The sequence below is a fragment of the Lagenorhynchus albirostris genome, chromosome 1 (assembly GCF_949774975.1).
Source record: "Lagenorhynchus albirostris chromosome 1, mLagAlb1.1, whole genome shotgun sequence".
NCBI lineage: Eukaryota > Metazoa > Chordata > Mammalia > Artiodactyla > Delphinidae > Lagenorhynchus > Lagenorhynchus albirostris.
Genome location: NC_083095.1, coordinates 27,090,039 through 27,116,427, shown reverse-complemented (window position 1 = coordinate 27,116,427; position 26,389 = coordinate 27,090,039). Strand labels below are relative to the sequence as shown.

Genomic DNA, 26,389 nt, shown 5'->3' with positions numbered 1-26,389 from the left:
GGACTTAGTTCAGGGCTGGAGAATGTTCTCTCTTAGTTGCCACGGTCAGGAGCAGAGTAGTTCAGATTTAGCAGGAAAAACGGTGCTGGACGTGTGCAGGTGGCAACAGGAAGAATTCAACGATGACAGAGACTCTCACAGCCAGGGCTCTGCCCAGCATTGTCCTGGGGTCTGGGGCCAAAGCAGACAAGCAGAACGGGCTTCTGGGGTCGTCTGCATGCCACTGCCGCCTGACCACAGTTGTTGTGTGTCCCGTTTGTTTTTTCAGTGGGGGAGGAGGAGAGGCAAGGGTTATGCCTTGTTGCTTGTGGGTAGGACGTGACAAGTCCAGGTGCAGCGCGATCTTGTTGAGAAGGTTTTGCAGGAGAACACACGGGCCGCAAGATGACTTCATACTGTCCTACTGGCCTGCTTTGTAGCTCTGACCACAGTGTGATCATTGGTCCGATGTCCATCAACCTCATGGACAGAAAATTCTATGAGAGCAAATAGCTCACAGAAGTGGGCTTGGCACGCAGCACGTGCCCAATAGATAGAAGGTGGGACGGAGGGAGAGAGAGAGGAAGGAAGGAGGGAGGGAAGGAAGGAAGGAATGGAAGGAAGGGAGGGAGAGAGGGAGGGAAAGATCCTGTTAAAGTCCGCAGTATATGACTCAACTTCGTTGCCTCTGCTTGTAGGGAGACGACTTTGGTGGTCTATATCATGACTCTGGTGGGCATGGTGGTTTACACATTGACCTTGAACCTGGGACACCTGTGGGTAGTGTTCATCACGGCTGGTGCAATGGGGTAAGTTTCACCTCTAACCTGCTTAACTGGAAAGCTCCACCCATGGTTCCTGAGCTGCCAACATCCTAGGAAGCAATAGGTATCCCTCTGCTGCCTTCTCACTGACCTCCTGAAATGTGGAAATGGTGGCCAGAGGTCATGTTCACTTGTAACACTTTGAAAGCCCACCTGGGACTTCCAGGCCCATCCATGCTGTTGGGATGGACTGTGTCCTTCACAGATCTCTGGGAGGCTAGGAAATATATGGAGTCTTTATTAGCCCCGCTTGGGACAACATGGGCTCAGAGAAAGTACACAGGGCTGGGAATCAGAAAGTGTGGGTCCTGATCTCAGTTTTGCTGTTGACTATCTATTAGACCACAGGCACCTCCCATAATCACTCTGAGACTCAGTTTCTTCATCTGTAATTTAAGATGAGTGGCCTGCCTTGTGGAGTTGTTGGAAAGAATGAGAGAGATAGCGGATGTGAAAGCAGCAGGAAGTGTGGTGCAGGTGTAAGAGATCAGAGCTGGAATTTTCTAGACTTGATGTATGAGGAAGTGTAGGAAAGGGTACCTCTTCCACAGGGGTCTCTACTCAGCTTCACCTCCCACTTATTTTCCTGTGGGCAGTACGTGTGTGTGTGTGTGTGTGTGTGTGTGTGTGTGTGTAATGGCTGCGTAGGGGATGGCCTGATTTTCAAGGGCCTGGCATGTCTTGATGGGGAGAAAGAGACTAGGAAAAGGAGTTGTAGGGCAGGAGGTAGGCTCCCTTTTCTCCTCATTCCGGAAGTTCTCCATCACCTTGTTTCTGTGATCTGGGCTTCAGCTTCTTTATGACTGGCTACCTCCCGCTGGGATTTGAGTTTGCTGTGGAGCTGACATACCCAGAATCAGAAGGCATGTCGTCTGGCCTCCTCAACGTGTCTGCCCAGGTAGGCCTCTCATTTCGTGGTGGCCCCAGAGCCCTGGCTCTTTGTTCCCTGCTGGGCTTGTCCAGTGCAGACACTACGTTATGGCAGCTCAGCTCCCCCGTGGGCTGGTTGGCTGGCCCCTTGTTTCCAGTCTTCTCTGTGCCTTTGCAGGTATTCGGGATCATCTTCACCATCTCCCAGGGCCAGATTATCGACAACTATGGAACCAGGCCTGGGAACATCTTCCTGTGTGCGTTCCTCACCCTTGGAGCAGTCCTCACTGGTGAGTCAGGGCCTCAGGACAACATGACGCTCTGACTGCTCATGGGTTTAGGCTGTTGGCAGTTTGGCACCCGGTGCCTCGATTGATCATACAGTTGGGCATTCCTGTGCAGCGGGGCAGACGAGAGGGCTTGTTAGGACGTCTTTGGGGAGGCATTAGCATATTTTGTTGGAGTGAGCTTGGGTTTTGGCCCCGAAAGACCCTTTTTCGAATCCTAGACTGTGACACCGACCTCCATAGCTGTTTGACCTTGGGCAAGTGGACCCGCTTCTGGGAGCCCCACTTTCCTAATCTGTAGAATGGGGATTGTTGTGAGGATTGGAGCAATGTGTGCAAACTCCCTGCAAATATCAGGGATCTATAAGTGAAGGGCACTGTCATCACTGGCTTCTGCCTGTCAGGGACAGCAGTGGTCCCCAGGCTTAGCAAGGCTGACTGAACCTCAGATCCCTGGAATATCTGAAGGAGGTGGGATACCTGTGGCCCTTAGGAGAGTGAGGGCTCCCTCTCGTGGATGAACGTGACCATTGCTCTGCTTGGTAACTGCCTCTTTTGCCCTTCCTTCTGCAATCCTGGACCTCAGCATTCATTCGGGCAGATCTCCGGAGGCAGAAAGCAAACAAAGAAACTCCTGAGAATGTGAGTATGTGGGGAGCTGCTGGGCTGAGATCCGGGTCCCGGCTTTGCTGAGGCTGCAGCAGCAGGGGTGGGGGGTGCTCCCAGAGTGACGGGTGGCTGTGAGAGCAACTCAGCATCACGCACGTGGAGACAAAGAGTTTCCTTGGGAGCTGCCTCAGCCCTGCTTTTCTGCTGCCCTGTCTGGGCTCTTCTCCTGCTTCCTTCCCTTCTCCTGGCCTCCCTGCTCTGGTCCCCGGAGCTCCTCACTGTGTCACAGTCTTCTGAGCAGCAGCCCCCCCCACCCCGCCCACCGGATCCTGATACATGTCCTCAGGCCCTGGGTCATCTCCTTTCAGCCTGGGGTTGGTGACTGGAGAGGAAGGGTAACCACCTGGGGCCCCCCCATTCGGTCATGGTGGTGGTGGCCTCGAGACAGTGGCCCTCTGGGCATGTGACAGCCCCCCAGGCAGTGCCATGGGGATAGTGGGACCGGGGCCAATGGGTTGCCATCAGGGCTCTAAGAGGACAAGTCAGGAAGCAGGAGTTGATGGTCATGGAAGGAGAGAGGACCAGCAGTTTGATCTAGAACAGAAAAGTGTTTCCCATAGCTCTAATTGGCTGGGAAGTATTTTAACCAAAGTGTTAAGTGTCAAATCTGAGCCAGGATGAAAGGAATTTCAGCTCAAAGAGCGTAGTAGGGTTTTCTTCAAAAACAGAACAAAACACCCAAAACTTATTACAGAGGTAATACATATTCTGTAAAAAAATACAGAAAGGTGTACAAAATTTAAAAGTCATCCTGTAATAGCGTCAGCTAGAGATGAGATGCTGTTTTTCTACATTTTCTTATGCATGTCTGTGTCCACGTATGATCTATACATATAGATATATGTTCGTATTTTTTAAACAAAAGTGGAATCTTGTTCTATGTGCCTTTTTACTTGTTGCGAGTGCGTTATCAGGTCATTAGTCTCTTACAACATACTTTTAATGACTGCACAGTGTTCTAATGACCGCACATGGATAAACATGATTTGTTTAACAGTTTTCCTGTCCGGGAACACTAAGGTTGTTTCTGATTGTTGTTATAAATGATACTGTGATTAATGTCCTGGAGCTGAAACTTTGGACACGTTCTTAAGCACAGTATTTCCCCAAGAAATGGATCAGTGGTCATGCCCATTTTTAAGCTTTGATGTGTATTGCCAGACTGTCCTCTAGAAAGGTACTGTCAATGCTACCAATGCTCACTGCTCTCGCAGTGTATGAGGCCAACACTGAGTATTTATCATTTTTAAAAACCTTTGCCAATTTTCTAAGGCAAAAATGTCATCTGAAAGAGGTACATTTAGTGCTTTAAGAATACGTGTTGGCAGATGGATGCTAATCTTTAGTTCCTTACTGTTTGTCCTCTGATCTCACACTCTGGGGTTGGCAGGTAGCAGCAGGGAGCAGGTGGAGGGAGGTGGCTGGGACTGGACATTCAGTGGGGACACAGGGAAAGCCTGAGACAGGAGTGTTATTCTCAGGAGCCTGTGAGAACTGTGGCATCACCACTGTGGAGATGGGTTTGCCCCTGTGCCGTGGATGAGGAAACATGTGATTCGGGACACTTTGGCGAATATATCCTGAGCCTGGGAAAAGGTGCCCGTGATAACAGGATAGGTTTCTCGTGAAAAGGTTTCAATTTGGAATGTGACGCCTTGTGTCAAGTGATATGTGATTTTGCTATGTTTACTTTATAATCTGTATTTCCCTGGGCAGATAAAGGCAAACAGAAGAAAGTAAAGGTCACCTATAGTCCTAGCGCCAAGAGATACCCTAGTAACATTTCGTCATTTCCCAGTGTATTTTCTATGAATATGCTTGTGCACATTGGGTTTTCTACCCTGATTGTTTCCTTACTAGAGCCTGGCAACCTTTCTACACCATTGCACCCCCCAAACGCCACATCTACGTATATACATTTCCATTTCCTCTCGTTTGCTATTTAGGTTGTTCCCATATTTCACTATTTTACAGCCAGATCCTTGTCCACTAGGACCAGGTTTGTTAATCCAGGATGGAGGTGTTGGCTCATCTGAATGGACTGTGGGAAATAGCACCGAGTAGGACCAGGAGGCCAGTCCGGTGCTGGTGCTCAGCTTTCGGTGTCCTGGATACTCACTGTGTGTCTCCGCACCTCCCTTGCATCTGGGGGAGCCTGGTGGGATGGGGGGTGTCCAGAGTCATGCTGGGCTAATGCCCAGGGAAGCCAGGGCTGTCAGAGGGCATCCCTGCAACGGCTGTCATTTGACACCCCGAGGTGGTGGGTGTAAGTGGGACCTGCGAACTGTCACAAGGATTCACTCTCAGCTCCAAGTGAACGCAGGGCAGGCAGCGCGTCTGGCCAGAGCCGCTCTTTCTTTTTTTTGTTTTTGCATCTTTATTGGAGTGTAATTGCTTTACAATGGTGTGCTAGTTTCTGCTTTATAACAAAGTGAATCAGTTATACATATACATATGTTCCCATATCTCCTCCCTCTTGCGTCTCCCTCCCACCCTCCCTATCCCACCCTTCTAGGTGGTCACAAAGCACCGAGCTGATCTCCCTGTGCTATGCAGCTGCTTCCCACTAGCTATCTGTTTTACATTTGGTAGTGTACATATGTCCATGCCACTCTTTTTGTCCCAGCTTACCCTTCCCTTCCCCGTGTTCTCAAGTCCATTCTCTACGTCTGTGTCTTTATTCCTGTCCTGCCCCTAGGTTTTTTTTTAGGTTCCACATATATGTGTTAGCATATGGTATTTGTTTTTCTCTTTCAGAGCTGCTCTTTCTAATCAGTGAAGTGTGTCATTTTGGTAGAAAGAGCCAGAACTTCTGGCTGGGGGGTCATGACTGACCTTCATAGCAACAGTCTGCATTTGGGTTTCCATTCTTCTTCCAGTTATTAGTTCTTGGCCACAGAGGCACTAAGCCCTGTTTGATTGTGATTTCAAGGTGATGGCTCTGGAAGAGGCGCGAGTGTGTGCATGAGTGTTTCAGAGAGAGGAGACAGCCCGTGTGGCTGAAGCTGGCTGGTGGCTGCCTGAGTGAGGGCTTCTCAGGGCTGAGGCCGAGCTGGTGCCAAAACGTTAGCGGGATGGAGAACAGGAAGCTGGATCTACTGCTGTTATCTCTGCCACAGGTTGCCCTGAGAGTGTCCTTGGAGAGGGAGCGCCATTTGTCCAGCTGACGTGTCCTGGATGTGCTCCTCCAGCCTCGATGGTGGGGGCTGTGTGGGGTGGGGCCTGTGCGCGAGGCCTTGTTGGGAACTGGATGAGCCCCTGATGGAAGAAGCAAAGTGTTCCTAAAACGGCAGACCAATGCCCAAGTTGGCCGCTGGCACCTAGGGGCCTCACAGAATAATCTCCATATAAAAATCCCACCCAGTTAACAAGTGTGACCCAGAAGGTCTTCTAATCCTGTGCCGTCCGCCCCCAAGAAAACTGAAGACAAACTGACCCAAAGTCTCTTTTTCTATGTGGAAATTATATATACATTATTTTCAGCTGATATATGCCATTAAGCGTCCTGCCTTTATAACAGTTCTCTGCTGCAGCTGTTCCACCCACATGGTCACAGTATTCCTCATCCTGGGGCTGCCCCCGACCGGGGGTGGTCAGCAGTCCTGAGGGAGGTGCAGACCTGGCCCTTTGCACAGCCGCCTGGGGGTCCGTCCAGGTGGGCTGAGGCTGTCAGAAGGGGGAGAAGGGTGAGCAGAACTCAGTGGCACTCGCAGTGAGGTGGCCCGTGGTGGCTGCGGTGTCACAGAAAGCTGCCTTCTTGTGCTTCCTTTGATTCTGTCGGGATGGTGTGTGTGTCTGAGGAGCACACTTGTGGCCGGGCCGGAGCTTCTGTTCCTGTTCCCTTTGTTCGCTGTCAGGGGTGCTGAGTGCCTGAGACTCTGGTTTTCCCCGCGGATTACAGACTCCCTGGCAGGCAGATGCTCCGGTCTGGATGGAGTCCCTGCCTCTTCACCTCAAGGGCTGCCCACTTGTTTGCCTTGTAGAAACCCCCGGAGGAGGACGAGAGCAAAACCAGCAAAGCCCCCACTGGTGTATTGGAGGAGCACTTCTGAGAGAGAAAGGTGGTGAGACTCAGGGAACACGGACCACGCCCACCTCTTCAGCCAGCACAGCTCTCCCTCCCAGCACCGCGGGCTTCACCGGAGCAGCTTTTGGAGGGAACCAGGGGGCATCGCTGTGGCTTGGACGGCAGTGCCTCCGCCTGGAACCCACCGCAGAGCTGGTGTCGTCTGCGTGGGGGAGACTGCACTTTTCACCACGTGCCGATCGGCTCCCCGCCCCTCCCCCACCCCTCCCCCACGTAGGTCTGGGAGCTGGTGGGCAGGGGCAGAGGGAATCCTGGAGTCAGTCCTGGCCGGCTGCCTTGCCTTCCCTCCACCCCATCCCTCGGGAGAGAGCCTGCAAATTATCACGGAAAGAAAGCTTATTCCGGAGGTTAACTTTTCCTAGTGTCTTCAGACCCTCAGGAGCCCAGTTCTAAGGAGCAGCAGCTGCTCTGGACGAGGGTCATTCTTGGGCCACCAGACTGACCGCTAACGTTCTGTGGGAGAGAAAACACCATCAGGACAAACCCCTCAGGACTCTGGGACCAGGTTCTCCCGGCTCACGTTGGCGTCTGTCTCCAAACCCTCTTTCCCAAGAGCTGATCAAACCAAACATCAGTAAACTTGACAGAAACTTTGCTGTGGCTGTGAAGGAGAAGCCGGTTTCAGAGAGCTGACCTTCTCGGGATGTGAGGGTGCTTACGAATTTGGGGACTCTGGTCCCTAAACGATTTGGGAATGGAAAGGTTCTTTTCTACAAAAGATGTCCTGGCCTAGGGCCTTGTGTGTGTGTCACTGTCACCTCTGCTGCTGTCATCTGGACGCTGCCCACGTGTTCTCCAGAGGGAGGGCAAGCCCAGCCAACTGCCTGTACCTGTTAGTGAAAACCAACCTGGATACCTTCCCCCCTGCGAACTCCAAAACGCTTCTGAGAGATGAAAGGGGCAGAAGGTGGCCACTGAACGGGACTCAGGTCTGCTGGGTTAGATAAGTGCATTCCATCTCTGATGGGGACAGTATTTGCATCCCCACCCCTCCCCTCACCCCCTTCTTTAATAGCAATAATTTTTTCTCAGATGTTCTGAATTTAAAGATTCCCCTTCAACCAGCCCTAGCTGACCTCTCCTGCTTTGCCTGCTGTCTGGCTCTACTCGCGGGCTTGGGTAGTATTTCCAAAAATAAGACGTCTTGGTCATTTCTCCTGTGCGTTGAGTTCCGTGATCATGACCCCCGTGCTGCCCTGGCCTCAGCACACTGGAGCAGCCTGTGTGGCAGTGGCGCTGGGGTGCTTGAGCCACTGCCCGAGGGGAGCCAGGGGTGTGTGTGTGTGTGTGTGTGTGTGTGTGTGTGTGTGTACGTGTGTGTGTGTACAGATATTCTGTACATAATAAAAGAAGTTCACACTTCTGGTGGGAGGACTGAGGTAGGGGCGGAGGGGAGGTGGAGAGTGATAGCGCCTTACTTTTTGATAAGGAGAAAGTGTTTACTCTTCAGCCCCTTAAAATGTATCAACAAAATGTTTACTGAAACCATTGATCTATTTAAAAAACATAATTAGTATTTTCTACTTGTTAATGTCAGATGTTTTAAGGCAATAAAAGATTCTCCATGTGGTCTGCCTTGTCATGTACTGGGGCAGAGATGGCTTTGGTGGTGGGAGCGGTCTGGAGGGGTGGGGGCTCGGGGTAGAGGAGGTGCTCCCGTGGCCTCCGTACCCTGGAAGGTGGTCTTCTGCTGACACAGATACTGCCATCCTAGTGGGTGACTTTTAAAAGATGAGGCTGCAGGGGTGACAGCTGGCCTTTGTGGGGGACTGCAACTCAACGTCTGACATGTGACGGGGACTGCTTTCCCTACAGCATCCAAAGGAAGACAGTTCACCTGAGTGTGCTTGCTGCCCAGAGAGCCCACTGTGGTTTCTGGCTCTGCCTCAAAGGGTGGCTGCAATGTCTGTTCTATAATCAGAGCAGTCACTCACCAGGTCGCGCTGGCCGGGATCCAGTTTTGTCATTTGCAGTTCTTCTGAATCGTCCCCCTTCCTGCCACTCTTCCCTTTGCGATTGCATTTACCTTATGTGTGTTACGTGAGTGGGCTGCAACGATCAGTTCCCTGCACATTTCTTCTTTAGAGAGTTGCACTGTGTCTGTGGCATTCTGGCTCCGTATCTGCTAGCAGTTCTTAGGTGGAGAGACAACACTGTGATTCCACTTTAAACCACCTGGGAAGGGAGCCAAGCCTGGGCTGTTAGAGAAATCTTATACTCACAGCGTCTGCCAGTACTCTGTATCATGTCTTTAGATCCTTCGGGATCTCGTCTTTATTTATCTGGAATCATGTTTCTGTGGTGCATGCCTAGAGGATCCACATACTCTTATGCTTTCATTCATTCCTTTCTTAGGTGGGCTCCCCGTGGACCTCCACTCATGTTAACGTTCTGTAAGATCATTCCTTTTCTTACTGCCTCCTACGATAGCTGGTAAGGGAAAGATGGTTCGTACACTGAGCTATTTTTCCAGGTGGGGACGTGAGGCCTGGAATCGTAACAACCACTTTTGGCACCATAATCATCATAAAGGAAGCCAGCCTGTGGATGAAGCCAATGTAGGAGGGTAGAGCCAAAAGAATCCCAGAGAAATAGAGCTCAGTCCTGATCAAGCCATTCCTGAAGCCTGCAATCCTTTCAGTTTTGTGAGCCAGTGTTACCTTTATTAGTTCAGCTAGGTTAGGGAAGATTTTCACCTGAAGAGCCTTAACTGACTGAGAATTCCCAACTGAAGTATCAACTTCAAGCTTCCTGTCAGGCGCTCACAAGCCCCCTGCCTCCCTTCCATCTCCTATCTTCCACTCCCTAACCTCACCATTCTGTAGTTACAGTGATTGTAGTCCTTCAACAAGACTAGCTGCTGCTCCCTCTGCCCTAAATGCCCACCTCACATCTTAAGACATAAGATCCCTGCGATTCAAGTCTCAACTCAGATCCCAACTCCTCAGGGAGGCTTTTCCCGATGATCTAAGTTGTGCACCTCCCTCCCCTTCCTGATCACAGTACCTTGTTTTCTAGAGTTCTTATCACTGTCTGGAGTTGTTCTTTCAGGTATGGGCTTGTTGATAGTCTGTCTCCTTGACTACAGGGACACTGCCTGGGTCGTTCATCTGTCTTTCCCAGGTGTCCGGCATGCAGTAAGTACTCAATAAACACCTGGTTGTGTTTGGATGGCAGCAGTCTGCTCCAGTGCCTTGTCCTTGGGCCCCAGTTTTCTTCTTTTCATGGTCATACGGCTGTTTCTTCTATGCTGCCTGGTTCTGCTTTCTCAAGAATCTGTTTCTTCCTTGGGAAGAAAACAAGAGAGGGTCCTGGCTGTTCAGCTGTGAACTCAGAATCTTTAAGGTGGGGGTGGAGAGCAGGAAGATTTGACTTCCCAAGAAATGAGCAAGGGACAGAAGGCAGCCAGGTTTGCCTGAGTCTTGAGTTGTCCTACTCATGGTATATTTGACCAGCAGAAAGCTGTGATTCTCCTCTGCTAGGCCTCAGACGAGGGGCAGGAGCGCTCTGGGCTTAGGGGAGGCCAAAGTACGAGGACTGATCAGAGCAGAAGGTTTTTCTATTTATTACAAATCTCATTACACAAATACAGCTGACCGGAAGGTCTAAAAACAGCCCAGACTCTTCCAACCCTGATCCGCCTGTAGGCACAAGGGTAAGGAGCCATGCTCACTTGCAGGGGAGCCCTTCTTCTCAGAAGAGCTGCCTGTCCCTTGGATGGCTCAGAGTCCTGGGTCCAGCAGCAGAGAGGAGCCCCACGTGGGTCGACACCCCCTCGAAGCAGCCCTTGGTGGCAGCTGCTGTGGGTGCGCCAGCAGCTTTAAGTTTCGCAGTTCACGTGTTCCCACCATACACGTCAAATCGTCGGGTGAAAATAAAAGGAAGACAGCAGAAGGCCGGACAAGGGGTCCTGGAAGAGGCTGCGGGTGGGGGAAGGGCACACAGCAGGCTTCGGATGTGCCGGCGATTCCTTGATTTGGATGGAGGGACAGAGTATTCACTTTCAAATGATTCTTTAAATGGTACATACATTTAAATGGCACCGACTTGCCGTAGGCATATTTAAATATCTTAAAACGTTTTAAATTAAAGAAAAAAAAAGGAAAGGCCTAGAAGTGGAAGATGAAGCAGAAAAGAAATTTAAGAGCAAAGAGGGTGAAGGAAGAGGCTGGCAAAGGTGGAAGATGAAGTCTCGGACATGGTGATGTTGGCCTCAGTTTCTCTTCTTCTGTCTGGATCCTGGTTCTGCTTCTAGGTACCGGAGCCCCACTAGCATTCCCAGGATTGAGAAACCTTAATACAGAGACAAGATTAGTGGCTGACATAAGCACGGCATTTTCTTATACTGCTTGTATGAGGCTCGTCCCTAGGGCTGGGACAGCTCCTGCAGGAGTTCTAGGGTCACTGGATGCTTACTTGCCACCATGAGGGGTGCCAGGACGCCAATGGTGGGAGCTGCGGTCCCATATACAAACAACTCGGAGAGGAAGTGCCCCAGGGCGAGGAGGAAGGTCCAGAGCGTGATGTGGTAGAGCCTACAGTGGAGCAGACAGAAACGGGACTGAAGGTACAGCTTGTTCAGTGCAGAGGAAAAGCAGTGATCGGACTTGAAACACGCAAATCAAAACCCAGGAAATGACTATGGCTAAAGAAAAAGGAGACTTGGTCCTGGGAAAGACCTCGCTGCTTGATCACATCAATGTATTCACATCTAGGGCAAAATTGAAGATTTCAACTGCTAAACTGAGAGGAGAATGGTCCAGGCAACCAGAGGGCCTCTGCAAGTCTTACTTAGCAAGGTGGTGAAGCCAGCAATAGCAAAGCAGAGTCTGCAGTATGGCAATCCTAGGCACTGTAGACAATTCTGGACCAATCATGCTTACATATTCTACTTACTCAAATGGGCTTGACTCTAGTCCAAGCCCGCGTGGCAGATGTTTGGCCAGGGGCTGGTCAGTGCTCATATGATGGATGCCATAGAACGAAGGGCATGTGTGGGGAAAGGGCAGGAAGGACCTTTCTGGGGCCTTTAGATGCTCTTGCAACGTGGGGTGGATATTTTGCATCTTAATCTAGCAAGACGGTCAGATGGAGGACACAGTGACAACCTCATGGGAAGAGGACTTGTTCCTCGGCTTTGACAAGGAGGTGGAGAAGAGAGGATGACCGACCACTTAGATTGCTGGTACCTTTTTTTTAACTAAGAAATTTTAAAAATTATGAAATACTTCAAATATACAAAAAAATCTGAATATTTTGACATTTTTGCTTCAGATACTTTTTTTCTAAGAAATGAAATATTCGGATTTCAGTTAAAGCCTCCTGTGTATCCTTTTCCCACCCTGATCCCATTCTCCTGCCTCCTTTTCCCCAGAAGGAATATCTTAAGTTTGATTTTTATCATTCCTGTGCATGTTTTTAGACACTTAGTAAATACGTATGTATGGGAGTTGTCTTTTTTTTTAAGTGAAAGCAGGTTTATTTAGAGATATACACATTAAATAGGCAGAATTTCTGAGAACAGACTGTCTCAGAAAGTGAGAGCAGCTGGGAGTTGATTTTGAGTTTCCAGTTAGGGAGGGAATAGAATCAGAGTGCATATCAGAAGGCCTTGGACCAAAGTCCCAGGCTTTCAAAAAATGCTGGAAACAGAAGTCAGCATTTGCAGCTGTCCTGTGTTGAATGAAGGGGTAATGGTAATGAAAGGGTAAAGAGGTAAAGGTAAGTCTCAGCTGTCTCTCCTCATCCCCAAAGCACAGCGAGCAAAAGACATACCCCTTATACTTGACAGCAATTCTTCATCATGGTAAAGGCCTTTAAAATGATTATTCAGCCCTTACTTCCCCCCAGTCACCCTGAGAGGCAGAACAGATATACCAGTCTCATTTTATACATGAAGTGACCAAGATGCAGAGAAGGTCTATAATGCACTTGCTGCTACAAAGCTAGTTACCAATAGAACTGAAACCGGAGCCTATTTTCTTGTTTTCATTCTCGGGCCCCAGGCTGTTTCCATTAAACTGCACTGCTTCCAAAAATACGTGTCAATCTAGAACAAGTACACCAGTTTCAGGTTCAAAAATATGAAAAAATAAAGCTGGAGAGATCACAGTGCTAATAGCCCTGCTTCAAATCCTACTTGAGTCAGTCTTCCTCCATTTAAATTAGTTGGGTCTCTTATATGTAGATCTACAGAATCAGCAATGAAAATCACTGCTTCCCAGGGCTACTAAGAGGAGACTTAATCAAGGCCATGTGGATGGAAGCATCTGGCATAAGAGGGGCTCAATAAATATCATTATCTCCTCTCTTGCCCAGATGCTGAGAGTCTCGGTAAGACAATAGTATGAAGCTGGTGTTTTGGTGGCCTCACCTGGGGACCTGAGCAAACTTTCCACCTTGACTGTGGTGACGACTGCTGTTGGGAAGAAAGCTCGAGCCCCCTCCAGTGGCCGGCACGGGTTACAACATTATCTAGACCAGAGGCTGTGATTGCTTGCAACTGTTCCACATTAGTCCATGTGAGTCCCCTGAAGAGGCAGAATACAGAGGAGTCCTGGGTTCTCTGTCACCCCCACCTCCTGACTCTGCATAAAGCATACAACCATTTAACTTGTGGGCTCATTTTTTTCATGGATTGTGATTTCTGTTCATTCCTGCTTCTCAAGGAGGAATGTAAGAATAAGGTATGTCATGGCCTCTCTAAAAAGAGCACAGTACCTGTGTAAAAGAAAGTAAAAGAAAGGCTGACTCTTTAGTAAAGAAGTAGAGGGGTATGACGCAGGCTACTGGATCATGACATAACCAGTTTGCTGTGTCAGTTTCAAAGAATTTTCAAACTTTAAAGACCTTCAGGCCTATTATGTTTTTTAGGCCTGGAAGGAATGGAACCTATTAACCTTTTATTATCCACATCCAAGGCTAATGTATCAAAATTGACGGGTCTCCAAGAGAGGACCACAGTGTGTATGCTTAGCACCTGATTTCCAACAGAAGGCAGCTAACGCTCTTCCCTTTCTTACGTACATCTTGTTGTGAATGTCGATGGCGCAGAGGCAGCGAATCACTGATGAGAGTAGCGTCCAGATTCCAAAGGTCCGAGCTTGGAGGCCATTCACTGTGCAGCAGAAAAAAGGAAGAGTGTTGAGAAGGGGGGGTCAGGGTTCCCTCCAAACTCTTCCTACTTCACTGAAGGGGGCAGGGAGCTAGGCCTGAACTCCCCTTGGCTGGGCACAGAGGAGGCTCTGGTGCTGCACATGGGAACTAGAAGGAATGGAAAGAGTTCCAGAATGAGAACTGGCTCAGCTCCTCTTCAAACGCCTACAGCTGGGTGGGCGAGTTCCAAGAGTAGGAGCCCAACAGCCAGCCCACTTAGGCAGTAACTCCTGGTTGCAGTAGTTTACGGCTCTGCCCTGGAAGCCGCTCTGGTGTTGGCGAAGCCCAGTGAACCTGGATCCGGACAGGTTTGGGGGAACGTGGTGGAGAGTGGTTCTGTCAATACAAGATGCCTAGGAGGTCAGCAGACTTTCAAGGCTGATACAGGAGATAACTCAGAAATACTGGGCTCCATCTAGATGCCCACACTTGGTCTTTAAGAGACCCAAGTCCCTGGGTCTGCTGAATCTTATGTGAACGAAGCCCTGACCAGGCTGGTTTCCTGTGCATGTGGGAAGGGAACAAAGCACTGTTTCTTTGGCGTTTGCTGGGGCCACGCTGCTTTTGCTAGCTTCATCCTGGCACTGCTGTATTGTCCCGAGTATGCATCACAGTCCATCATAACAGTGCTTCTTGACCCTGGACATTTATTAGAATCAATTGAAGACATTTTATAAAACTACCACGACCTGGGTACCAGAACAGTTAAATCATACACTCTGGAGGTGGGCCCAGGGCCCACCTGGTATTTTCTAAAACCTCCCTGGCCTTGGTGATATTACTGTACCGGCATTGATCTAAGGCGTCCAGTAGTGGGGAGGGGGAATACCAACACGGTGAAAGCAAAGATACATTCTTTGCTGGCCTACTGAGCAAGAGAAATTTTAAGGGACAACATTGACAACTGAAAGGTCTTTCAGGATTTTGCTTTAAGGATTTTTCAGCCTTTGGGAAACCAGACGGCAATACCAAATTCACAACCTTGAAGACCTTTAGATGGTAGTAAGGTGAGAAAAAATTCCATATACCAAACAAATATCTAACGGTTAGCCCTGGAGGGCAACATTCTTTATAAAGCATTTTGATAGCTCTTCTGATTAAAAGGCAGGAAATTCCTCTAGTGAGTGAGATACAGAGGTGGAATATCTCACCAACCCTAACTAAATTAGGCATCAGGTGAACGGGATGCTCCGGGGTCCTGCTATGATCAGAAAAGTACCAGGACAGTCCCCAGGTCATGAGGGAGGAGGCATTTTCTACCCCTGGGCTTCTCTGTGTCAACTTTAAATTCAAAGGGCTAGACCAGACATCCTTTAAACCCTGTGAACCTATACAGGGTTCCTGGAGCATCTGAGAACTGCACTGGAGGGTGAAAAGTGGAACTGTCCTGCCCACTTTTCCAGGTTCTTTACAGCCATTGTATTTGAGATTTGTTCAAAGTGAGCCTTAGCCTACTTAGTTTCATTTTATACTCAGATATTACGGAAAAATGAGTTAGGTCAGAGCCTGAATCTGGGTTAGCTATAAATGTGACACAGAATTATCAGCTACTGTGAAATGGTGCTGCAGCTCAAGCCTCCCCACACATCAGTGCAACAAAGTGCAAGCTGAAGTGTGCAGACACGCTCAGCAGAGAGGCTCAGGACACTGGGAGAGGCCGCCACGCGCCCGCGGAAGTTCAATTTGGGAGACCAACTTGGAGGGATTTGGGATGTCTTCTCAGGTCTATGTCAAGGTTTGAGAAGACCTTGGATTAGTAATTCTCCATCTGCAACGTAGGGTATAAACCATGTGCGCCACGATCTGATTTCTGAAAGGGGGCTGAGCTAATATGAAAAGCTTCTTTATGGTTTTCTAGTCGGGCACCACAGAATCACCAAGGAACTGTTTCCTCACTTGCCCTTGTAATGCTTTTTGTACAGACTAGCTACCTAGGGCAGTGTAAAATGAATGAAAAGGTATTCAGAGAAGCTTGGGGGAAAAAAGGACCAAGTGCTATCCACTACATCTCTTACTCTATTGGCTGCCTAAGGCTAGATTAGGCAGCATCAGATTCACCTGGGAAGTTTTTAAAAAAGACTCCTGGGCCCCACCCAGGGGGTGAAAGTTTCAGTAAGTAGGTCTGGAGAGGGAAATGGCCACCTGTGCTTTGTTTGATTTTAGTTTTTCTAGGTTATTCTAATGTATAGCCAGACGTGGGAACCACAATTTAAGCCACTCCCACAAAGGATGAAGGTCTTTGCTTTCTTACCGAGGTCTGGCTTGCCAGTGTAGAGCTTTTCGTAGAGAAAGGTGTGGTCTCGGAAGCTCTGTAGCGTGTTCCCCATGGCGATGATGGACACCATAACCAGCCAGCTTCGTAACACATTCAGGAACCGGCTCATGGCTCCCCTCAAATCTGAGAGAGCTTTTGCTTCGGAAACAAAGGCAAAGGGCACGAGACAACAGTTGGTTAGTGTACTTCAACCATAAGCTCACTCTCCTCTGTAGTTAACCTGTGTCCCACCCATGAGGGCTGTACTAAGCTTACTTGATCAGTCATTTCATAAACTCCTCTCCAAGTACCTGAGGCTCATCCACTCCCAGTTACCCTTCACAGGGTTCGCACACTGCCTTTGAATACCTACCTTAAATCAAAGTGTGCTGACCTTTACCCAGAGTGAAAAACGCTAAATAATGCAGTGGGTAAAAATGACAAAACCAGTGGAAAAAATGGAGAGAAGAAAGGGAACAGGAGAAAGGGAGGTGAACAAATATCACTATAAAGAAGTAAAATGGACTTCGGTGTAAGACTTACAGAAATTGGTCTCAATATTTAGTCATACTAATAGTGGTGAGTCAACAGTATACTTTGCAATAAGTAGCACAGTGCTTATTTTTGTCTAAGGAATTTCTCCAAAAATGTTAGCTTAAATCAGAACTCTCTTTCTTGGCTGGAATCAGTCCCCTGGGATCTTTACTTCTAGCCTGGCGTTTCATGTCATTCCTTTGTAATGCAAGTGGCTCAAAGGTGACTATAAATCTACTAACAGATACCTGCCTGGCTACTGGTGACAGATCCTTCCAAGCACAGAAAAGCCTTGTACATTTGAGTGGAATCTATGGTGTGAGGGCAATATTTACATCCTTAAGTTTTCTCTACTGTGGTTCTCAGGTACACCATCCTCCGTGAACTAGGAGAACAATCTAAAAATAAATAAATTGCAGGGACTTGAGAACTAGTAAGAAAATCATATGGAGAAGGAAACAGCAATGTTGGTGTTGGGTTAGCTATTACAATAGCTAACAGTTATTGACCACCTGTATATGCCATGCACTGTGCCAAGTACCTATCATATATTATCTCATTTAATCCTTAAACAAGGTGGATACACTTAATATTTCCACTTTACAGATGAGGGTTGGCACAGAGAGGTAAGTGACTGGCTTGAGGTTACACAGTAATAGATGGCAGAGCTGAGATACGAAGCATGGTCTGTTGGTCTATATGTTGCAAGACTGTCTAACTGTTTGAGAATATTTTGATGAAGTTTCCATTTTTGAGGAAGACAAGCATACCACAGCCACTTCTGTCTTCAACTTGTATAGAAAATACCATCAGGTCATGTACTTTTTGTTTAAAAAACAAAACCTTAGATCAACCCTTGCTGAGCACTCAGCTTGGTTTAAGTAAAAACCATGTAGATAAAAAAAATCTTATCATGGAATTGCTTCTTGCCACCTTCGTTATGTTTTCTTGGCCCATGGTTTATCTGTTGTCAGGTTAATTTCTTGGGCCTGAAGTGGCGATAAATTATCAGGCTTCCTTTGTCACTTCGGCAGTAGATGTTTCGTTATGGTCCTACACTACCCAGCTGAAACAGATATTAAAGTCAGCAATGGCTCAAGACAGTGTGAAGCACCAAAAGACAAAGAGTCCTAGAGGAGGAAGGGTCAATGGGTGAATCGCTCAGTGAAAATGGGTCACAAAAGTGGACTCTGTCCCAGTCCAGAGAGACTGGGGTTCTACTGGAATCACAAGCAGTTACAGCATGGGCCAAGATGTGCACACTCCCCTCCCCTGCCATCCTCCTTGTTTTCTCACCCTCCTTCAGCAGGAGACTCAGGCTCTCTCAGGGTCAGAAAAGCCGCATGGATGGCCTCCCTCTTTGACAGAACTTATGCCTGTTTCACAGAAGCTCTCAGAAACCCCAGCAGATAACTGATGAACAGAGCCTGAGCACTCTTCCGAACTGCTCTGCCAATCCTTCAGCACAATTTCCCTAAAGCTTTGGAGGGAGGGCCCCCTAGAGCATCCAACACCCATTCTCAAATTTTGCCCTGGCCCAGGCCAGCAAAGGTGTGGTATTTAGTAGAGTTGGCAGTGAGAGGTTCCTTTCTTGGCCCTACCATTTAGTAACTGTGTGACCGTGGGCAAGTAATTTACACTTTACAGCCTAGGTTTCCTTACCTGCAAAATGGAGATTAAAAATACCTATCTCAAGGGTTATTATAAGAATTACATGAGAAAGTAAAGGTTCCTCGCACCGTGCTAGGCTCAGAGTGGCCGCTCATTCGTTCATCCATTCACTAGTTCCGAACCTATCAAGCCTTCTTCATCTTCCCAGCTCCCTCTTCTCTTGGTCTCTGGAACCTCTTTTCCCCCACAAGGTGCCCTCCCTGGTATCTTCCTTCTATCCCACATCCATTTTTCCAGACGGTCCGGATCCTCTCAATCAGATGCCACACAGACACCTACCTCTTCTCCTCCACATTCACCTTACCTAGCGATTGGACTCCCAAGAACAGCAGCAGCAGCAAGAGCAAGAAGCTTCCCCAGCACAGTTCCAGCCCTGAATCCACCTGAACCACTTGTCCCCGCCCCCACTCTCAGCCCGTCTCCAGGATTGGGTCGTTTCCATCAGTCCTCGCTCTGATTGGCTGTTCTCGTTCTGCTCGAGCAGGAGATGGGGCGTGAACCCCTTCACTGCCAATCAGCGGTTGCCGCTGCCCAAGCCACACCCCCGGTACGCCACTCTTGCAGTGACCCCTCGTGTTGAGCATGGCGGAAGAACTCCAGGTTCGGAGCCAATCTTTTTGCGGCAGAGGTAAAAAGAGCGGAAAAAAGAAGTCAAGACTTCTGCGGAGAGCAGGGCCCTGCGCCTGCGCTGCGCGTCGGTGACGACAATTGTCCGCGCCCGAAGCCGAGCCTTGTCCGCGCCGGGTGGCGGGCGCCTGCGCAGTGGCTCCGAGCGGGCGGTTGCTTGTTGGTTGTTGTAGTAACGGGGGAAGTAGCGGTCGGCGGCCGCCTTGAGCCGGGCTGGGGAAGGAGGAGGGAGGTAGGCGCAGAGCGCTGTCCCCGCCTGCCCACCCCGAGCCATGGGCAGATGAAACAGGTAAACGCCTGCGCCAGCGCATTCCTCTACCCGAGGGAGATGCGCTCCCAAGTCTGGGCGGGCGCCATCCGCTGCGCTTCTCTCTCAGAGTCCGGGAGCAGCTGCTGGCTTCCGGGCGCGCTGGGCTGAATCTCTGCGGCGGAGTCTCCCGCGTCCTTACTGTAGGGAGCATCTGAGGACCTACCTGGATTGGAGTGAGCTGGGGGTGGGACTGAGGGCCCGATCCCTTTAGGGCGAGAACGCTCCTTGGGCGAGTGCCCTTAATCTTCTTCCGATCGCCCTGTCTCTCCCTGCTCTGCTGGCAGCCTAGGACAGGTTGGCATCCCTTCCTCGCTTGGAGGTTTTGTTTGTTTTGTATTAATTTAAGGGACTTGCAACATTTTGGGAAATACTGAGAGGTCCCGTTGGGGATACTCGGAAGAACGCCTTTGAGATTGTTAGATATTGCCCATTTCGCTGAATATGTGTAAGGATCGTTATCGGAATTGGCATTTTTTGCCCTATTTACGTTCTTATCACATATATTAGTGCATTGAAAAATGAGGTTTGGAAAGATTGACATTAAATGGTTATCTTTGAGTAATGGGAATATGGTCATTAAAACATTTTCATTTTCTTTACCTGTAATTTCTATTCCATCCAAAAACACACGCAATGAACATGTACCTTTTCTCTATTAAAAATATTTTAAGTTAGAAATATGCTAATTTTAATGTCTATTTGATATTTGGATCATAGTTTGTGATTTTTAGTAAGGGCGAATAATTTTTGAGAGTGTGGAAGGACAGTTTTTTTTTTTCCAGCTATTTATTACTTTGATTCAGCAGAATATATTCATTTTTTGGTTTAGTGGTTGAATTTGTTTTAGCGGAAACATGAGAGTATTTTACCTGTGCTTGGCATAGAATCTAAAGAAATGCTTGCAAGGATCTTAATACTTGCGTTTTTATTTTTAACTCACGTCAGGATTTTCTAGCAAGGAGTCTATGTTTTAGGCAATCAGCCACCTACCTCAGGCTTTCTTAAGTAAGTGTATCCTTTTGTTGCACGTTAGATTTATTATGTAAAAGAAAAACGAGAAACTGAAACTTCACAGCAGCTTTTTAAATACAGAGGACAGACAGTATGTGTGAAAAAAAAATCTTGATTTTTGTGGCATTTGTGAAGCACTGTGAGAGAAGGTAAGCCTCTAGAGGTTTGACACTATTTAGGTAAATAATTCATTTTCATTACTTGGAAGATCATCATCAGTAATGAACAAAAAGACAACTGCATTGTGTTTCAGGTCTTTTGGCTTTCTTGCAGGAATCTGTGCCACCCAAATTGTATGATCCAGTGAATCTGCAAGTAAAGGTCTCTGAGGCCCCCGTCTGCTGACTGCATGACAAACTCTAAAGGAAATGCCAGTCGTGATGGCCCGGGACCTGGAGGAAACAGCATCATCCTCAGAGGATGAGGAGGCGGTAAGCCAAGAGTAAGTAATAGCAAGCCTGCTTTTGACCCTTTGCGTTCAGGATGGAAAATAGTTCTCTTTTACTCAAATCCTCTTTTACCCAATATCCTTCCTTTGGTGTTGTCTGACTCTGGTTTTAGTTTTCATACATGGTCTAATTCAAGATCTTATTATTGAGTGACCATCAGCTATCTGAAATGAGACAAGGCTCTGTTTCTGGGTTCATGAGTGAACATCAGCTCTAGACGTTGCAGGTAGTAGCTCTTAGTCAACTCTTGATAAGAGCTCCTAACAGGAGATTTTGAAATTTTTAGATATTGAAGAAAAGTAGGTCTCTCAATTCTGTGACATTGGGTATTTTCTCAAAAGCCTTTAGGATGATAGAATGGTGATAATAAGAAGTTATTTGAGGGCTTCCCTAGTGGTGTAGTAATTAAGGATCTACCTGCCAAGACAGGGGACATGGGTTCGAGCCCTGGTCCGGGAAGATCCCACATGCTGCGGAGTGGCTAAGCCCATGCGCCACAACTACTGAGCCTGCGCTCTGGAGCCCGCGAGCCACAACTACTGAGCCCACGTGCTGCAACTACTGAAGCCCACGCGCCTAGAGCCCGTGCTCCACAACAAGAGAAGCCACCGCATAAGAAGCCCACGCACCGCAACAAAGAGTAGCCCCCCACTCGCCGCGGAAGCCTGCACGCAGCAATGAAGATCCAACACAGGCAAAAATAAATAAATAAATAAATTTTAAAAAAAAAGAAGTTATTTGAGTAAGTGTGGAGCAGGACATTAGAATTCTGTAGCCTGTGCTGAGTCTGTTGAGACACATGGCTTTCCTGAGTTCTTTTAGATAAGAGTCAAGTTTCTTCATTGCTGGATTCTCATAATAATATAAATGAATGATAGTGATAAGTGTAGCTGTTATAGGTGACGGTAAGAGCTTTAACTGCTGTATCTCATTTAATCTAAAGATGTTATTATTCCCACTTTATTAAGTTCAGCCCCACAAATATCAAAGAACTTCCTCAGGGATGCACAGAGAGTGATAAATTGAGATTCAGACCTAGCTTTCCTGGATTTTGAAGCACTTAGATGTTTTGCCTCCTTTAACATTAATTATTACTTGCACAGAGAATAAAGAGAGAATCTGGCTTAAAGGTAACGTTAATTTTTAAGATTCTCTGTATAAGTCCACTAGGATTCATGTGCTATGTAACCTGAAAAGTGGGGATGATATCTCCCAGGCTGTTTTTTTTCTTTCTTTTTACAATTTATTTATTTAATTTATTTATTTTTGGCTGTGTTGGGTCTTCATTGCTGCACGTGGGCTTTCTCTAGTTGCGGCGAGCTGGGGGCTACCCTTCATTGCAATGCGCGGCTTCTTACTGTAGTGGCCTCTCTTGTTGTGGAGCATGGGCTCTAGGCGCACAGGCTTCAGTATTTGTAGCACGCAGGCTCAGTAGTTGTGTCTCGCGGGCTCTAGAGCACAGCCTCAGTAGTTGTGGCGCACGGGCTTAGTTGCTCCACGGCATGTGGAATCTTCCTGGAACAGGGATCGAGCCCATGTCCCCCGCATTGGCAGGAGGATTCTTAACCACTGTGCCGCCAGGGAAGCCCCTCTCAGGCTGTTTTTGGGGGTATAGTTAGGATCAAATAGAATAATGTGTATGAAATTACTTTTACATGATAACGTGCCATACAAATGTTAAGGCATTATTTTTATTGGATTTTATATTGAATTTAAAGTGTATTTCTTATTATAAAGTAGAAGATTACATTATTTAATGTAATTTGAAAAAAAATTATTGAAGCATTAGTAAAGCTTTGGGGAAAGGCTTCTCATCACTATTAGATCATAGAAAATAATAGAGATTTGATATATTTGGGTCATTCTCATTCAGGATAATTAAATGGATAATTCTCTCTTGTCACTTTGCCTTCTTGTGACTTTTTGTTTTCTGTGTGCTGCCTCTTACCCACTTCACAAAAATTTTAACTTCTGCTTCAAACATCAGTCTTTCTGATTCAAGATCTTTTACTTCATGACTGTCTCTTTTATTAGTGGTCTTATAGGTTGGGCCCAACAAGTATTAGGTTGAACTGTATGAAATTGCTATTTTGGTAGGTCAAAAACAGTCAAATATTGAGAATTGTAGGTGGTTCAACCTAATATTTTAGTAAGCACTCAATAAATGCTTGCTGACTGAGTGACTAACTTATTGAGTAAATAAATGGAGGCTTCCTGCTTTAGATCACCTTAGGTCTTTTAAGTGCTTAAAATACATTTCATTACAAAGAATACCAATTGCATTGAGGTGCAGTTATCAGGATTTTTTAAAAAACCAAACTTGTGGTATAATAATATGTACGTTTTTATTAATACATTAAATAACAAGATCATTCATTTAAAACATGAGAAAGTTAGATTTTATTTTCTAAAGACAGGAACATGAAGACTGTTTTTGCTTAGTTTGCATAAGACCATCATACTTGGGTGGTCTTTGATTAACAATTAAAAGTGGGAAATACCAAGAAACATCATAGATGTCTGGATCACCACTGTGAAATGTCACCATTTGGTAGCTGAATGATTGCTTGAGAGTGGAGAGTTGCCAAATTGTTGTCCATCCTCATCACACCAGATGAGACGACTGTAATCACAGGTGATCTAGTGGCAGTTTTAATAACTACCATAACTTATAAGCAGTGATAAATGTCAGTGATATTTTGAGATGTCTGCAACAACTGTAATTTGGTATAATAGAATCTGTAATTTCAGATAGAGTCAAAAACACAGGTAATACTATTATTATTGTGTTTGGTGCCTGTATTCGTAATTGAGAAACATTAAATTTCTAGTAGAAGTTAGTGAAAATATAGGTGTCATTCCACCTTCCCCCCCGCCCTCCCCATCCAAATTCACAGACCTTATGGCTCCTCTTCCTTTTAAACTCCTACTGTTGAGTTTTGATTGTTAATGTTCCATCAGCTCATGTCTATCAGATACTTGTTTTATACATTAGGAATCTTAAGTCAATCTTGTTCACACCTGGAACAACATGCTTACATTTTTAAAGTTTTGGAAGTTACAGGGTCTTAAATCATCTAAGGATGTTGACTTGATCCAAAGATATATATCCATGGGTATCTGCTAGATCTGCTCAGAATCCTAGGCTGTATTAAAGTATTGATGCCGTGCAGTCCTGGACATTAGAGCTAGAAACTGTCCAGGCATCCTTGTTTTGCATGGCATTATTTCAAATAGTAAATGTAAAGGGCCTCTTTTTCTGTATTTTGTTTGGGGTTCCCAAATATAAATTTATATAGAGATGTGGAAACGTTAATTTGATGTAAGGTTTCTTTAGGAATTAAAAAAAAATTTAATTCTGATTGTAAAAGCTGGCTTTAGATCAGTTACAAAGATCATCAACAAATGATTATGTAGTGAGTGCTACAGTTCAGTGAAAGAATACATCACTGTGGGCTGGAGGAGCTAAGGAAGGCTCCAAGGAGGTGGTGAGGTGAGCTGGGCTTTAGAGAGTGGGATTAAATGAACAGAGAGAAGTGGGGAAGGCATTTCCAGCAGGGACATTGGTATGAATGAGGCACCGAGGCTTTGAGTTATGTAGGCTGGATCCCAGGAGTGAATAATATCTATTCCACATGAAATTGCTTCTTAAAAACCAAAACGTTCTTAGGCTTTCAGTAAAGTAAACCATAAAACTGGTCTACTTTGGTTATTAGTCATCCAAGTTTTTTGTTCTTTTATGTCTGTAAAAGCATAATTTCTTAAAATGTACCAGTTTCTGGTGTAAATGAAAATTTAAAGTCCCAATTTTCAGCTTCCTAATCATTTTGAATCTTTTTTCTTTAGCACCACCTGGTGGGAGCATGCTTTTAATGACAATGCAACGTCTGCCTTAAGTGTGTTTGGGTCGACCTTACTGAACTAATGATTTGTCTGCTACCTCTTTTCTCTTTTCAGAGGTTGTAAGTGAAAAGATTCTGTGTCAGGGATTTGGCTTTCTGTAGACAGTACGGTTAAGGGCTTGGCTCTTCTCAGCTGTGTATGTTTATTGTGTTCCTGACTCTTGTCAGGCATTTTTACCTTTTATCCGTAATCCATTGTTTGTAAGTGCTAAGGCACAGTGGTGCCAGTTTGCAGCTAGAGATGGATTGACAAGGAACTTCCGATAGTTTCCAGGGTTTCTGTCTAAGACTTGATAGTTTAGGCTGCCTAATTTTTCCTCTGTCCTCCGACTTAGAAATATAGTGAAAAAAATTCAAGTTGGAAGAGAGCATAGGAATCATCTGGCCCTATACCCACATTTTACAGGCGTTTAAGATTAAAAAGCAAGCAAACCACACACAAAAAATCCTTCTTGCACCCTATAAACACCAATTTCTCACAAAAGGGCGCTGTCACCCAAGTCAAATTGCAAGAAAAATAAGCATCCACATTCCATTTCTAGAAACCAGGAAGTGAACTAGGTATGGTTTCTCTGCTTTCCTCAACAAAGCTCTTGGCAGCTCATCCCAAGTCTAAAGGCTGCCTCACCTCTAAGATTGGTAGCCTGGCAGCCTGTGCATTCAAAGCATGGATCTGTTTAAACCTGTATTGGGAGAGTCTAACTTGGCCCTGAGGTTTGTGGTATGGCCTTTGTTAAGGAGTGTGGTCATGTGAGTTTTTGAGAGCAGCCTGAATCTTGGCTAAATGGATCTTATTCCATAAAAGGAATTGATTAATTTCAGTTCCCAAAGGGTTGAGTTTAAGGTGTTTATACAAAAAATCACTGAAATGTGTGATTAGGGAGATGGAAGGGTGGAAAGAGCACAGACACTTGGGTTCTAATACCTGTTCCTTTGCTTAACCAGTTGTATGACCTTAAGCAAACTGCTCAACCTCTCTGAACACTTTTTCTTCAGTTCATAGTACAGGCAAGAGGATTAAGTGAGATAACATGTGAAAGCTTTTAGTGTAATTCCTGACACATAGTAGGGACTCAGGTCATTTCTTTCCTACCTTCATGCACTAAGGCAGTTGGAGATTTTTCTCATCTGTGAATAAATACACATCTGTCTGAGATTGATTAAACAGAGATTTCTGGAAGATAGGAAGAGAATAAAGTCAGAGGTCCTTTTCTGGAGGAAAACATTGTTCCGTTTGGTATAGGCTTCCTTTAAAATATGTGGTTTTAATGGGGGTACGTGTACTAATTTAGGGTTCCTAGCTCAGAATCTTAGGATGGATCATCAAATTGGCTTAAAAAGGGACTATAGGGTGTAAAAGTGGTCTGTCAATTATTGTGACTATTTTAGTTAGGATTCTTATTTGTGCCAGGGACTAAGACATAAATTGTCCTAAATAATAAAGGGAATTTATGAACTCATATTTAGGAAAGACTTGATTCTGCAACTGCACGTTTACCACTCAGGATCTCATTTCTCTTGTTCTTTCAGTCAGGCTCCTGCAGACTTTCTCCTTTACCAACAGCTCCAGGCTCTCCTTCCAAGGTCACAAAATGACACTTGCACTTCCAGACCTCATTCTCTTTTTTTGTGTGTGTGGTACGCGGGCCTCTCACTGTTGTGGCCTCTCCCGTTGCGGAGCACAGGCTCGGACGCGCAGGCTCAGCGGCCATGGCGCACGGGCCCAGCCGCTCCGCAGCATGTGGGATCTTCCCGGACCG

At 46.6% G+C, this 26,389-nt stretch overlaps 3 protein-coding genes across 14 annotated transcripts in view; 2 read left to right on the top strand and 1 right to left on the bottom strand.

The window, feature by feature from the left end:
• Nucleotides 1-13,301, top strand: part of FLVCR2 (FLVCR choline and putative heme transporter 2) — a 67,489-nt gene extending 54,188 nt beyond the window's left edge. For 2 of the 3 annotated variants that reach the window (XM_060133925.1, XM_060133746.1), the window contains 5 exons: nucleotides 678-788; nucleotides 1,596-1,701; nucleotides 1,852-1,963; nucleotides 2,547-2,602; nucleotides 6,613-8,274. In XM_060133925.1, coding sequence (XP_059989908.1) covers nucleotides 678-788; nucleotides 1,596-1,701; nucleotides 1,852-1,963; nucleotides 2,547-2,602; nucleotides 6,613-6,681 — 454 coding nt within the window. In that variant the 3' untranslated portion in view covers nucleotides 6,682-8,274. Of the gene's footprint in view, nucleotides 1-677; nucleotides 789-1,595; nucleotides 1,702-1,851; nucleotides 1,964-2,546; nucleotides 2,603-6,612; nucleotides 8,275-13,034 lie in introns of those variants that run through there. The other variant, XM_060133837.1, reaches the window with a different exon arrangement.
• Nucleotides 10,266-17,047, bottom strand: ERG28 (ergosterol biosynthesis 28 homolog). 5 transcript variants are annotated; one of them, XM_060134235.1, is made up of 4 exons: nucleotides 16,123-16,602; nucleotides 13,743-13,833; nucleotides 11,133-11,251; nucleotides 10,266-11,009 (listed from the first exon to the last, which is right to left on the bottom strand). In XM_060134235.1, exons 1-4 carry the CDS (start codon nucleotides 16,253-16,255, stop codon nucleotides 10,930-10,932), a joined length of 423 nt encoding a protein of 140 aa, XP_059990218.1. In that variant the 5' UTR covers nucleotides 16,256-16,602; the 3' UTR covers nucleotides 10,266-10,929. The 5 variants fall into 5 exon arrangements, with proteins under 5 accessions (XP_059990218.1, XP_059990297.1, XP_059990386.1 ...); XM_060134403.1 differs by lacking the exons at nucleotides 10,266-11,009; nucleotides 11,133-11,251 and adding exons at nucleotides 11,267-12,389; nucleotides 13,090-13,246 and having other exon boundaries at nucleotides 16,123-17,047; XM_060134314.1 differs by lacking the exon at nucleotides 11,133-11,251 and having other exon boundaries at nucleotides 16,123-17,047.
• A 2,060-nt stretch (nucleotides 17,048-19,107) lies between these two features.
• The window catches only part of TTLL5 (tubulin tyrosine ligase like 5), a 308,457-nt gene continuing 301,175 nt past the window's right edge, over nucleotides 19,108-26,389 (top strand). For 5 of the 6 annotated variants that reach the window (XM_060133277.1, XM_060133541.1, XM_060133455.1 and 2 more), the window contains exons 1-2: nucleotides 19,108-19,246; nucleotides 20,552-20,720. In XM_060133277.1, the coding sequence (XP_059989260.1) occupies nucleotides 20,647-20,720 (74 nt within the window). In that variant the 5' untranslated portion in view covers nucleotides 19,108-19,246; nucleotides 20,552-20,646. Of the gene's footprint in view, nucleotides 19,247-20,531; nucleotides 20,721-26,389 lie in introns of all 6 variants that reach the window. The other variant, XM_060133193.1, reaches the window with a different exon arrangement.